Source organism: Eptatretus burgeri, chromosome 14 (assembly GCF_056783735.1).
Source record: "Eptatretus burgeri isolate ZD-2024b chromosome 14, Ebu_testis_v1, whole genome shotgun sequence".
In the NCBI taxonomy this organism is placed as follows: domain Eukaryota; kingdom Metazoa; phylum Chordata; class Myxini; order Myxiniformes; family Myxinidae; genus Eptatretus; species Eptatretus burgeri.
The window spans coordinates 25,959,727-25,973,998 of NC_140974.1; the positions used below are offsets into that span (position 1 = coordinate 25,959,727).

A 14,272-nucleotide genomic window follows, 5' to 3' on the forward strand; every position below is an offset into this window, starting at 1 on the left:
GACACTCCAAATTGAGCTCAGATGCATCTAATGTCCTTTGATCATCTTTGAGATGTCTCTACAACTTGATTGGAGTCCACCTGTGGCCAATTCAATTGATTGGACATCATTTATAAAGAAACACTTTTCTACAGAAGGTCCCACAGTTGACAGTGCAGGTCAGAGCAGAAACTCGACCATGAAGTCCAAGCAACTGTCCATAGGACTACGAGAAAGAATTGGGAGTAGGCATAAATCTGGGGAAGGGTATAAAACAATTTTTAGAGTGTTGAAAGTTCCCAAGATCAGAGTGAGCTCCATCATTAGTGTTGAAAGTTCCCAAGAGCAGAGTCAGCTCCATCATTAGTAAATAAAAAAATCATATTGAATGACCCATGCACTTCCTCGAGTTAGCTGCCCATACAAACTGAGCAACTGGGCAAGACAAACCTTGGTCAGGGAGGTGACCAAGAACTCAATGACCATTCTGACAGAACTACAGTTCCTTGGCTGAGATGGGAGAACCCACCAGAAGGACAACAATCTCTGCAGCACTTCACAAATCTAGGCTTTATGGGAGAGTGGCTGGACAGAAACCACTGGTGAGAAAAGGAAAATGACAGTACGCCTGGAGTTTGCAAAAAGGCACGTGAAAAACTCTGAGAGCATGAGGCAAAATATTTTGTGGTCTGATGAGACGAAAATTGAACTCTTTGACCTGAATGCAAAGCGCTACATCTGACTGAAACTGAGCACAGCTCATCACCCATCTCACACCATCCCTACCATGAAGCATGGCGGTAGCAGCATCATGCTGTGGAGATACTTTTTCAGCAGCAGGGACTAGGAGACTTGGAAGGATAGAGGGAACAAGGAATGGCGTCAAATACAGGTAAGTCGTTGAAGAGAACCTGCTTCTCCAAGGGAAGAGCTTGAGCAAATCTGCAAGGAAGAATGGGAGAAAATCCCCCAAATCCAAATATGCAAACCTGATACCAACACACACAAGGAGAGCCGAAGCTGTAATCGCTGCCAAAGGCGCTTCTACAAAGTATTGACTCAGAGGGTTGAATACTTGTTGATGCAAGACATTTCAGCTTTTCATCTTTAATTGATTTGTAAACATTTCTAAAAACTTGTTTTCACTTTGACATTACGAGGTATTTTGTGGAGATGTGACAAAAAATTTAAACTTAATTCATCTTAAATTCATCCTGTTACACAACAACATGTAACAAAAGTCAAGGGGTGTGGATACTTTCTGAAGGCACTGTATGTGCTGGAACACTGGAGAACACAAATTACCTTTTTGGCAATTTCAAAACCCTTCTGTTTAGCAGTACTTGAACAAAATATTACCGCATTTTACATCATCATGACCATTCAAATTTGCCGCTCGTTGAGCTCCACACATGTCCTTGTTTCTCAAGACAGTGTGTGATAAAGTGTTCAATGAAGTCTCCAGTTTTGAGAAGGAAGAAAAAATAAAGCGAATGGTTTTGAGGCAGGGTACAAAAGGACGAATTTAACGAGGGGAATATTTAGTAAGACGTGGGTAAGGAGGCTCGGCTTGTCGAGCACATTGGTCAAAAGGAAGTGAGATAGAGAATCAATGTGTTTCCCAAGCCCCCCCCCCCCAAGAGATGAATTGTGGTTGCAATGAAGATCTTAAATTAATTAATTAATTAATGTAATTGGCATGTTATCTGTCCTTAAAGGTCCACAGAATCAAAAAAATCTTGTTGGATTTAATGAATAGATATGGCTTCACTTAACACTTAATCGTTGTTCTTTTCTTGAACAAATATATTGAAACAATTTCTTGAGTGTTGAAAGAAATAAACTTTCACAGTAATATTATCTCAGGTTCAAAATACCTTGTGATACTTAACAAGAAACGAAGATTTTAACGTTTACTGGTGTCCTTGTATGCTCTATTGCCCCCCCCCTCCAAAAAACCCGGCGATCATACATCATGTAACCTGCCACGTCATCTCGACCTCGGGTTCATACATGTACGGTCTGACAGCATCTTATAAATAATGATTCTGACCATCACTGTAATCTGAAGATTCCTGATCTGAAAATTATTCATCAAATTCACTTTCTGACAAGTCAAGCAAGTTGTGCGCCATTAACCATTGCGTGCTGAGAAGTTTTCCCTTGATTACGTCATGGCAGTTTTCTGGAAATTTTTAGGGGCGGTGGTACCCGACAGGTTTGCCTTTTTAACTGTAACACCTCAAACAATTATTGGAATGAAAAACCACATTCAATTCTTTGTTTATTACTTTAAAATCAATATAATCACATCAAATTTTTTTTTTCTTCTTATTCTGTGGACCGAAAGGCTCCTGATGCTTGAATCTCCATAGGGTTGAATCGGCAGTTACAATTGAGTGTTTTAAATGGTCAATACTATTCTGAAACCATGATACTGTTACGAATTCTGACCCGCCTGGCGTGCGATCGGCCGCGTACCTCTAATGGCAGCCGCGTCGCCCACCGGATGGACAATTCAGTCGTAACCCTCCTGGAACTACCGCCAGGAGCCAGTCACGGGTGGGGGTTTAACCTCACCACAACTCAGTCCACATTCTACCCGCGCGAAATAGGGTGAATCGCCGAATGTCGATATACCTAAATACCCGCGCGGATAACCTACCGAGGGGTTGCACCACGCCGCAGGTTGGCTTCGGACACGAACCGCTTAAGCGGTTCGTTCTGTGCTACAAGGATAACCGATAGGTGTTATCGCCGACCTCGATGGTTCAGATTATTTATCTGGTGTTTAAAACCCACCACTCATTCCACGATGCAAGATGGCATTTCAATGGGGTGAAAGGAGGACGCGACGAACGGGATACATTGCACACAAGGACATTTATTCCAGCAACGCGTATACAGTCATGCAAGAAACAAGCGACAAATAGAAGGCCAAGCAATACCACCGACTACGATTATTATCTACAGTCACTTACACAGTCGTTACTTAATAGGACACGGCACCACAGAATGCATACAAAAACACCAGGAAAACCCTCCCCATAGGCAGGGAGGTAGACAGGGTTCGTAAACCTTTATGGTCGTGGGCCGTGGATGACCAAAAAGGCCCACGAGACCGTGCTGGTTACCTGCCCCCTCGAGGTGTGATGGTGGGCAGGTCGCGACGCCTTGTTCCCACGGCAGCTAGCGTAGCCGCGCCTGCTCTCGGGCCTTTGCGATGATGTGGTCGGTGAGTTCTCTCCGGCGTCCCTCGCCAGACACGCAGATTCGCACCACACAGCCGGCAGGGCTGCGCCTCCCATCTGCGTCTCTGAGGCGTCGCCCGGACTCGCCACCGGCCTGCGCCTTCACCGACAGGTCGCCCATCGCCAAGACGAGAGAGCCCGACCTCGACCACCAAGAGAGAGCTCGAAGATGAAGTGAGAGGATGACGTCCACCAAGAGAGCGAGTAGAATCTAACACGACAGAGAGAGAGAGAGAGAGAGAGAGAGAGAGAGAGAGAGAGAGAGAGAGAGAGAGAGAGAGAGAGAGAGAGAGAGAGAGAGAGAGAGAGAGAGAGAGAGAGAGAGAGAGAGAGAGAGAGAGAGAGAGAGAGAGAGGGAGAGAGAGAGAGAGAGAGAGAGAGAGAGAGAGAGAGAGAGAGAGAGAGAGATAGATAGAGATAGAGAGATAGAGAGATAGAGAGATAGAGAGATAGAGAGATAGAGAGATAGAGAGATAGAGAGATAGAGAGATAGAGAGAGAGAGCCTCGTGCACGGTCCACCTTATATAGCGCAGGGCTCCGCGCTTCGCTCCTCCCCGTTTTCGGCTCCACCTTCCTTCGAGAAGGTTCCCGAAAAGGGGCGTTCCCTCACCCCGACTACTTCATGTTGTTCATCCACCAATCGGCGGCGAGCTGCCCTCCCCCTTTCCTTCACACCAAGCGCGGGGAAAATGGCGGGAAAAAACCCCACAGGCATCACAAGTGCTTTTGTTCTGCCAATCCTTCTCGGACAGTTTCCGTGGTGCGGAAACCGTCTTACCGTGGTCCGCGGAGGATGGCGTTCGTAAGCGGGCGTAGTGGCGAAGATGGTGGTGATTGTTGTGGGGGTGGTGTGAGCGTGGTGGGCGTTGTGACGTAGTTGGTGGCAGTTGTTGTTTGCGTGGAGGTTTGTTGCAATGGTGGCTCAAAATAACGATAGATAAAAAAACGATAGATTAAAAAATTTAATAGATTAAAAAACATCTCAAAGAGTCGCAGCCCGGTGAACACGAATAAATTCCTTTAAACAACTGTGGGGACCTATCTGCACATAAACTTAGCGTCATAACTGATCTAAGGACCCTTTATGGTGTATTGCGAATTTCCACAGCCGTAACACTACCCCCTCCCTTTTTTACAGACTCGTCGCGAGTCGTCAAATTTTCGTGTGCCATCATGTGTAAGTTCTCCCCTAGTACGATTTACCTTAGGATCCCTGAGTGCGACATTCAGTGTATTCCTGTCCCCAAAATAAATAACCTACGGGCTGAGTAACTAACTAAACAAACCCACTCATACAGACGACTTAAATAAATTGCCCGTGCTAAGACTCACATGCCGGGGGGCAAAACACCTTTACATTGTACACCTTAACTTAACCTTATAATTTACACAAAACCATGGCCCAGGATCAATGGACTCTGTGGAGAAAACATGAGTTTGCAGGGAGCCAGGCTGCTTAAACGCAGTCCAAGGCCTCCCCCTTGAAATGAACGCAGTGAACTGGCAAACGTTGCACGGGCTGCCAGTGCAGTCCCGTGTTGCAGCTGCCTACAGGGCAGTCCTTGCGACTTGCGTGATGATCCTGGCGCACATGGTAATGAACGGGGGGGGGGGGGGAATGCAAAACAGAACGGGGCAACTGGACGAGGGCAGCAGGCATGGGTCATGGCAAAGGCAGGCAGGCAAGGCATGGCATGACAAGGCTGCTGTAGCAAACACAGCCAGCAGAAGAAGTGGCTGGCACAGGCCTTGCAGCAAAAACAGCCGGCAGACGATCGACCGGCACAGGCCTTGCAGCAACAGCCAGCAGATGACGTGGCCGGCACAGGCCTTGCAGTAAACACAGCCGGCAGATGAAATTGGCCGGCCCCTTGCCTTGTTCTGGAGGTTCGTGGAGGGAGTGTGGTGGTGCTGGCCACTCAGAAGGCGGGCTCGGACCTACCCTACTGTCTCCCTCCCAACCTATCGCCTTTGCCTGTCTCCGTTCATACCCACCCCCTTAATTTGTTAAAAAGCAATTTCGCCCCAACTTATTTTTTTGTTTTTATTTTTATTTTTTCCCCCTCTATAACTTGTCTCCTTTATCGTCCTTGTTCGGCTAACCTATCGTCTTCTAGCCTACTCCCAACCCTTACGTTCCCTTCCTGGAGGGGAATGAGGGAGAGCTGGCGTCCTGTGTCGAGGCACAATAAAGCCTCAGAATGGCCTCCTCAGATTTCAGCGATCTTAACCCAAAGTGGGTCCAGCGGCCCACAATGAGAGCGAAGGGATGGATGGTGCGGAGGGGTACACTTCCTAATCTACCCTAAACATTAACTTTTAAACTACCCCGGGGCTTCCAACAAGCGCCTCTCGCTTAAACTATCGGTTCTAACAACCAAGATTCCCGTCGGCTGTGTTGGTGGCCTCTCAAATTCCGGGCCATGCCCTCCAGTTTTTATTGTGCCTCTCAAGCTCTCAATCATGCGGAGGGTCCTCTTATCCAGGAAGATCGCTTATCCAGGAAGTTCGCTTATCCAGGAAGGTCACTTATCCAAGAAGGTCACTTATCCAGGAAGGTCGCTTATCCAGGAAGTTTGCTTAGCCAGGAAGGTCGCTTACCCAGGAAGGTCACTTATCCAGGATCGCGAGGATTCTTCATCCCCTTCTTCCTCTCCTGTCTCTTCTTACACTCATGCCCCCGCACAATTTCGTGGCTGGGCAGCATGGCTCCCTTGGCAGGAACTACCCTCTGCCGATTCTCCTACGATGGAACCCGCGGGCACTACACTGCCTCCGAGCCTACCAGCTCCCTAAACTGGGGAATGCCCTCCCTGGCGACTCCCCCTCCACGCTCACGTGGCAGGCTGGCGCCCCGGGCCCCTTTCCGAGGGTCGCCCGTGCCCAGTACACTGCCCCTGTGGCATATGGCGCCCCGGGCCCCCGCATCATGCGGGCGCACCCGTGCCCACTACACTATCCCGGCCCCCCATGGGCCCTTGGCCTACCGCGGCCGACTAGCCCGGTGCCCGGGTTACCCACTCAGCGATACTCACCGTTCGCAGCCACGCTCCCAGCCCGTACGTTCCCACCAACAGCAAAATGACCTCCATTTTTCAATTTGTCTAACCCACTAACTCACCTTACACTGACCCTGGGGTCCCTTGGGTGGGAATCACTCCTCCCCCCAATCACTCATCGCACCATGCATTCCCCAATCACTCCATACACACAGACCCGCTGGCCTCACTCACTCAACCTGTTTCCACCTCACAACTCTTCAACACACCCATCGCTGATCTCTGCCATCCTGCACACTACTTCCCCGAACTACTTCGTGCTCCCTCGTCGTCCCTTAAACTCATGCACGTTCCATTTAACCTACGTAGCTAAGCTACGACCCTCTACACATTTACAGTCTGTCACTGTCCTCAAAATAATTCCCAAAAATCAATTTCTCATTCTAATTCGAAACTGCATCCCTCCACCTAATCCATTCCACGGGCTCCATGAGGACTTATCCCTGCCCCATGAAGCCAGTCTAACTAAACTAACCCATCCCCCTAACTAGGTGTATCCTGTGCCCAGATCAGAGGGGTCTTTCACCCTCTGCCCAGGAATCCTGTTCACCCGAAGCAAGGCTTGCTTTTTCTTTTTTTCCTTTTTGCATTGCGCAGCAGCAGTGCGGCAACTCGCAACCTGCGCTTCCCCCGTGACGTCATGGCAGCTGTTCTCGTGCCTCGTCCCTTCTCGGACGGCACCATCCGGCACGGATTCACCCTCCTGCCGGATTCCAACCATACACGCAGCCATAACGCCACTCTGCGCATTCAAAACAAGCCTCGCGTTTCGAGGGGTTCCCCACGCGAACACATGTGCTCTGCTCGTCGGAGCTTTACACAAACACGCTCGCGTGGAGAACCCATCCGGTCAAAATCCGTAATGCAGCCTACCTTTTGTCCGTCCGCGGGATCGGCACCATCCACTGCTGGCGTTTACGGACCGGGTTTCACTCCCGCAAGCGCGCACGTGGCGGCCTCGTGCGCTGCACGGCACGAACCTCGCGCTCGCCGCTGTGCAAACCCGGCGCAGTCCCCATTACAACTACGGCCGCTACTCGGCTTTTATCCCTCTGTCGCCGTCATCGTCTCCATTCCCTCCATGCGCTCAAACTCTTGCGTGTCACGAGACTCACACACCTCACCATTGCACTCACTCTCGGAGATGCGGCTGCGTGCTCCCTCATGCCCACCGTCATCTCCCTCACGTACAGCGACCTCACAGACGCTATCTCTCTCACACACACCCTTCTACTCACACACGCGGTGACACTCACACGTGGTGACACTCACACGCGGTGTTTCACTCACACATGGGGTTTCTGTCACGCACACCCCTTCACTCACGCATGGCGTGCTGGGAACCACGCATTTTACCACACTTGTGAGCACACACTTCGGCACCACATACACCGGGACCACACTGGGGATTCGTGCCACCACAAGGGTTCCCAGGGCCTCCATGCCCCCAAGCTCTCCGTGCACTCTTCCACAGCACTCATCCCCTCAACTCCGTGAAGCTCGACCGGACCCACCTGGTCGTGAATCGCTTCAAGGGGGCATACTCCCTCCCCTCGTTCCTGGAGGAGGCTATCCAGCTGCTTACACCGGGTCCCAACATGTTCCGCGAGCTCGCCCCCATTGTCCTCCACTACCTCCGTGTGTGTGCTCGTCTTTAACCCCGTCTTTATCGTGCAGTCTCTCCCCTACCGTTTCCATCTCCCGTGTCTGTTATTTCTTTTATTCTTTCCGTCGTCACCTCGTGTCTCGTCTCACACGTTTTGGTCTCCCCATTTAATTTTTCCCTCTGTGTCACCATCACTTTCTCAGTCACCTTTACACTTCTCGCCCAACACGTCCCCCGAATTAATTCACCTTCACCCGCCTCCATTGCGGGCCTGACAGCCGCTGCACTCCCCCTCAGCTCGTTCGCCCCCAGCACGTGGTGGCGCCATTTTGAGCTCCGCTGCCCGCGTTTCGCTCCTCTCAATTGCCATTCTGCCCGCCTGGAGGCATTGCCTCACGCTCTGCATTTTACCCCGCAGTTTTTTATTTCTTTCATTCTGTTTGTGTTTCCATCTATTTTTTCCGCATTTGTTTTCATATTCGCATTCATGCCGTCCATTTTTGCCAGCAAAATCATCACGACCTGACCCATGTCAGGTGGGTCTGTGGCAGTCGCTTCGCCTTTAAACAACGGTGGGGACCTATCTGCACATAAACTTAGCGTCATAACTGATCTAAGGAGCTTTTATGGTGTATTGCGAATTTCCACAGCCGAAACAATACTACTACTAGTAATCCACATGCCCAGCTGAGGGGCATAGTAGTGACCCCCTGGGAGTTGAGCCTTTTGCACTTCGTTCTCTTGGGACAAGGTGAACGTGAGATTATGGGAGGAATTTTGGATTTTTTTTGGCTGTGGTGTCGGCTATACCTCGCCTACTCTTCGTGAAGGACACCGTAGGATATTTAACGTCCATCAACTAATATCGGCAGATAGGACACCCAGTTCAAGGATCATCCGAGGGAAGGCACATACAGTACATTGACGAATCACCCGAAAGAAGAGACAATTCGAAATTTGTGCTCGGGTGATGGTCCAAAGGCCTACTTCATGCAAAAACGGTGGTCAAAAAACGTGAATTAATCATGCAATATTGAGGCATTGGTATGAACATATATGTTATGTTTGGTGCAGGGTGATCATTGGTGGAACAAACCAAGGGGTCCTATTGTGTGAAAGTGCTTGATGCAATTTTTCCATGACATGCTCGTCTTTCTTGGATCGGATAATGAAAGACTTTGGCAGCGACTGCATTAATGCTTGCGCAGCACATCTCAAATGCTGTCATTGTGTTTTATTTCATCTCATCTTACTTGCTAGTAGGAGAGTAAAATAAAGGCTTTTCACTACATTTCCTTTGTTATTGCATCTTTATTTGTAACCTGTGTATTTGTATTCAAACAACAATTATCTTATGGTGCCTTAGGGATTGAACCTCAAGTTCCCCATTGATACATCCCAGCAAGCCAGCAGAGTTAAAATATTTCGACATGATGAGAGTCGTCCATCTAGGGATTTTAAGCAAAGCCATTTAATGGGATCCTTGCAGGTACGTGACCCTTTGTATCTGCTGAAATAAAATAAAAAATCCTTATTGTAAATATTGCACAGTAAAAATCGTTGTGCAGTTGTAATATTTGAGGGATTGATTTATATTTTGTTGTTATAAATCCACAAATATACCCTGTGGGATAATAACAATGAGAAACCAATATAAACTTTCATGATAATATTATCTCAGGTTCAAAATACCCTGTGATACTTAACGAGAAAGTAAGAGAACTTGGAATACAATTGGAATTCGCAAATAACATACTATTTATTTGTTCATTCAGTGTAACATGACAATACAAGCATGTGACAATTGGTATGGGAAGAAGAGACAATATGATAAATTGGAAATACCATGGGAAGACCAGCCTCTCCTGGTTAAACAGTATCACCACTGTTGTAGGATTGTGCTTCGGTGTGGTGGAGAAGCCGGTCGGTGCTGGCAGTATGGGTGCGACACCGCCGCCATGCATACCGAGAGCCGACAAAGCCAAAAAGCAGCAGCAGTATCACTGCAGCAGCCAGGCCGATAGGCAGTACTAGGCCTACCTGGCCATCTGTTCCTGGGAAGAGCACAGTTTGTATTACACCCATGCAGATCGGGCATGGACCAGAGCAAACGCTCCACTACACATTCATCATGCTAACAGTGGCATTGCTGGTTGTGGATTTAAGTAGGATTCACAAGGTTTTGAGTCCGAGTTCCTAAAATATTTAAAACAAGTTGAGGAAAGAAGAGAATGTCCACATTTGTTGACCTGTTAAGTACTTTTCAAGATGGCAGTGGCACACACCACCTTTTGCTTGCTGTTGCAGGGCTTTACTTCCTTGTTGTCATTATTCTCCTTGGTTGCATTTCGTGTTTGAAATGGCCAAGAATGATGTCAGAGCAGGGGATTTCGCACCTTGTTAATGTTCCGAGTAACTTATAATGTGGGATTTTAATTATTTTTTCCATCAGGAAACTGAGGACACTGTATCACAATGCCAAGAATGACCTATGGGTTTCTGTGGTGGCCTAGGAAAGAACCCAGGACAAAGGAGCCTGTGGCGGTTGGGTGCATTGGAGCGAACCCCCCACAGAGCAACGGATGTGTGGGCCAGAGGAGATCAAGTCTGTTCAACCTCTCCTCCAGAATTGGACCCAAAGGAGAGATTCAGTGTTTGAGCCAATCTGAGCAGGGAGTGAGTGGGAGTCATAGCTATAGGAAATAGAAAGGCAGAAGGAGTCGTGTAGGAGATGAAGAGGAGAGAGGAGTTGAGGGGGAGGGAGGAAGTAAACTGGGCGGGAGAGGTCGCTAGTGGAGAAGGAGCGAGATGTGCGATGGGAACAGCAGGCGAACAGAGAAAGTCGAGGTCAGCACGAGTTCCACTGTTGAGTGACGATAATGTCTCAAAAGTAGACACCATGAAACTTGCTGTGCAAGCTCAAAATGATTTTTTTTCCAGATGTGAAGTTCAAAATTGATACAGTTCAGAAATTTGGAGTGTTGGGGTACAGGAAGAAACAAAAAATTCCAAATGGTGGTTTAGTACTATGAGGGGGTCTAAGAAATTCTGTGGTATAATTAAAAATTGTGGGTGCTAATTGTAGAAACAAACCCAACAACAACAACAATCTCTCTCTCTATCGAGTGCAGCCTGTGGCTGCTGGTTGCATCATTGGTTGGGACACAGCTATGCCGCTGATACAGTGTCCCCCTTACCAGTACACTGGTACTCATTTTGCCGACCTCGGAAGGATGACAGGCTGAGTCAACCTCCTGGTGTATTTTAATTCAGTGGCCAACAGAGCTTGAACTGAGGACCCTAGGATCCCAAGCCACCACCCTAACCACTAAGCCAACACCAAGCTTAACAACAACAACAATAAGCCTTCCCCTATCATATAGGTGGAGGCTTAAAATGAGGTGAGTGCGAGGAGTTAAAAAAAATTACAATAACTTGAAAAAAGGGAGTGCTTGGGAATTGGGTCATTTGGAGTAGCTGCCCTGAGGTCGTGGTGAACACCTGTCTTGAAACCCTGGAGGGAAGAATGGGACTTTACCGACTGAGGAAGTTGGTTCCACAGGTGAGAAAAAGAGGAACAAATGAGTGGAGGTGAGCAGTGAGCCTGGATTTTGAGAGTTTAACAAGAAGAGGGTTATTGGCAGACAGTGTGGCCCTGCAGAAACCTGTGAGGGAATGAGATAAAAGAGGGCAGAGGGTGCCAGATCAGAAAGGAGGCAGCAGAATACAAAGTGGCCCCAAACCTGCCTACAATGTGAAAGTAACCGGCCTAGACACTCAGCTTCATCGATGGACATCCTAATGATTTTGAGGGCCTTGCTTTCCACAGCATGAAGAAAGGTATGGTTTGAGGCAGGGGCACCAGCCCAAATGGGAGAGCAGCACAGCATCAACCTGTGAATGAAGGCCAGGAGGTTGTAGAAAGTTCAGATTTTCCAAGGAAAGTCCTTGCACAATGAAGGATGCATGATGAAGGACAGGCTTTGGAGGAAACCTTGGAAAAAAGGGTCTGCCCAAGAATGATCATGGCTGATGGTGAGGCCCAAAAGGTTGAGTGACCAAACCTCTTCAAGAGGTTTGTGTAGGCTACAGCAGAGGCTGAATCATCACCTTTGATGATTATTAATAACAATAGTGGGCCAAAGACTGCATTGGGGCACTTCAGCCTTGACAGGGAGAGGAGATGAGAAGATGCCGTTAAGAACTACACACTGAATGCGGGAGTGGAAGAAGTTAGTGAGCCATGAGAAGAGGTGGCCTTGGATGCCACAAGCAGAGAGTTTGGAGATCACAGTAGGGTGCCAGATTGCATCAATGCTCAATATATGTCCAGAGAGATGGCCCAGATTTCATGTCAGAGATTGAGGGCTTACATCTCTTGTTGGGAGAGTACATCAGCATGTCCAGGGTAGAATGAGGTTGGATTATGGTGGTGTGTGTCGGGGTGGTGCTGAGGTGTTGTCCATCAGACGACGGTCTCCTTTCAGTTAACCTGAGGCAGCCCCTTCAGGTGGATGCCTGGAATGTCCTTACTTTAAGAGGATGATCACCTGTCTCTGCTATCATCTGAGCTCAAGCATTTGAACATCAGTTTTGCAGCACTCTCTGAGGTTTAGAGACTGCATAGAGATGAGATTATGGTGGGTGGTGATATCTACTGCTGGTCTGGTCACTGATGGTTATCATGCCAAAGGAGTTGCTGTAGCTGTGCCCAATAAGCTGACTTCCATGATAATTGAGGTAACACCGGTCAACGAGCGTATTATGAGACTGAGGATTCATCACTCTTTGGGTATCATTTTCCTGGTCTCTGTATATGCTCCGACTGAGGCGAGTGGTCTCACTGTGAAAGACGTATTCTAAGCCGCACTCAAATCTGGATGATCACTGCCTCAGGTGAGATATTCTTCTAGTCTTGGGGGATTTCAATGCATCGACTGGCACTGATAGGGAGGGTTATGAGACGAATTGGTCCCCATGGGTCTGGAACTGTGAATAAGAATAGAACGAGAATAGTTCCTTGACTTTGCAAGAAGTCGTGGACTTAGGGTAGCTACTTCATAACTTCAGTGCCCACTGGCTCATCATTGGACTTGGTATTCCAACGCTGGTGATTTTGCAAAGCAGATTGACAATGTGCTCATTGATGATCACTGGAGGATGCACCAGTACTGCAGAGTCTACTGGAGTGCTCAGTTCCTCAACACCAACCACAGTCTCGTTGTAGCAACTCTAAAGTTGCAGCTCAAATCGTGGAGAATGATACATTACAGGCCAGGCTGGATGTTGGCAAGCTCAAGGATTAGAGGGTAGCTGAGGAGTTTACGAACAGGCTGAGTGGGATTTGGGGGTTTTTGATGTTTGGGGGAATCCTGAAGAGTTGTGGAGTGCCTTCAAAACTACCATCCATATTGTCGGTGGATGGCTTGGAACTCGCCGTCAGGCAAAGAAGAACTTTACCTTCCAAGGGACACTGGATGCCATTGACCAGAGTCGCAAGGCAAGGCTTAATGGCAGAGCTGAGCTGTTGAGGGAGTTGAGGCATAAAACTGCACGTTTGCTGAGGGTGAACAAGGAGGCCAATGTGTGAGGAATCTCTGAAGGGGTAAAGCATCACCTTTGGTCAAGAGATTCCCATCCTGCTTGCAGAGGAATTTGTGCATTGCGGTCCTCCAAGCTGGTCTTTCAGTGTACTGCAGTTAGAGCGAAGGCTGTTAAGCTCTTGACAGAGGAATCTGAAGTGTGAAAGCCTACGGGCTGCTTACTTTGAGCAGCTGTACCAGGCTGACACACCAGCTGTTGAGTTGGATGCCAGGGGTGTTACTATCCCTATCGCTCACCCTCCAATCAACTGTGAACCACCTTCCTTTGTGGAAACACAGGCTGCAGTGAACCAGTTGAAATGGGGTAAATTCCTGGGATCGAAGTCATCCATGCTGAACTTCTCAAGGCTGGTGGAAATGCTGCACTCATGTCATTGAATGCAGTTCTGTGCTCTGTTCGGAGCACAGGCATCAGCCCAACTGACTGGAAGATGGGCATTGTTTTCCCTCTGTGGAAAGGGAAGGGTGATTGACAAGATTGCAACAACTGCTGAAGGATGATGCTGCTCTCAGTGCCGGGCAAAGACTTTGCTTGTATAATTCTTAAAAGGGTTCCCCACCATCTGCTTGAGCACCAGTGCCCAAAGCAGTCTGGATTTACACCAAAGAGGTCAACGATTGACCATATCCTTGCTCGTCGGGTCCTCACTGAATGCAAGTGAGAGTTTCAACTGGGGCTGCTCACAGCCTAAGTTGATCTCCACAAAGTGTTCACTTCAGTGAATCAGGATACCCTCTGGAGGGCCCTGGTCTTTGTGGGGTGCCACCAAAAC

At 48.5% G+C, this 14,272-nt stretch overlaps 1 protein-coding gene across 4 annotated transcripts in view; it reads right to left on the bottom strand.

Moving 5' to 3' along the window:
* Positions 1 to 14,272, bottom strand: part of DCT (dopachrome tautomerase) — an 80,818-nt gene that overhangs the window by 31,117 nt on the left and 35,429 nt on the right. For 2 of the 4 annotated variants that reach the window (XM_085854091.1, XM_085854087.1), the window contains one exon: positions 9,631 to 9,950. In XM_085854091.1, coding sequence (XP_085710217.1) covers positions 9,766 to 9,950 — 185 coding nt within the window. In that variant the 3' untranslated portion in view covers positions 9,631 to 9,765. Of the gene's footprint in view, positions 1 to 9,038; positions 9,407 to 9,630; positions 9,951 to 14,272 lie in introns of those variants that run through there. The other 2 variants (XM_085854088.1, XM_085854089.1) reach the window with 2 other exon arrangements.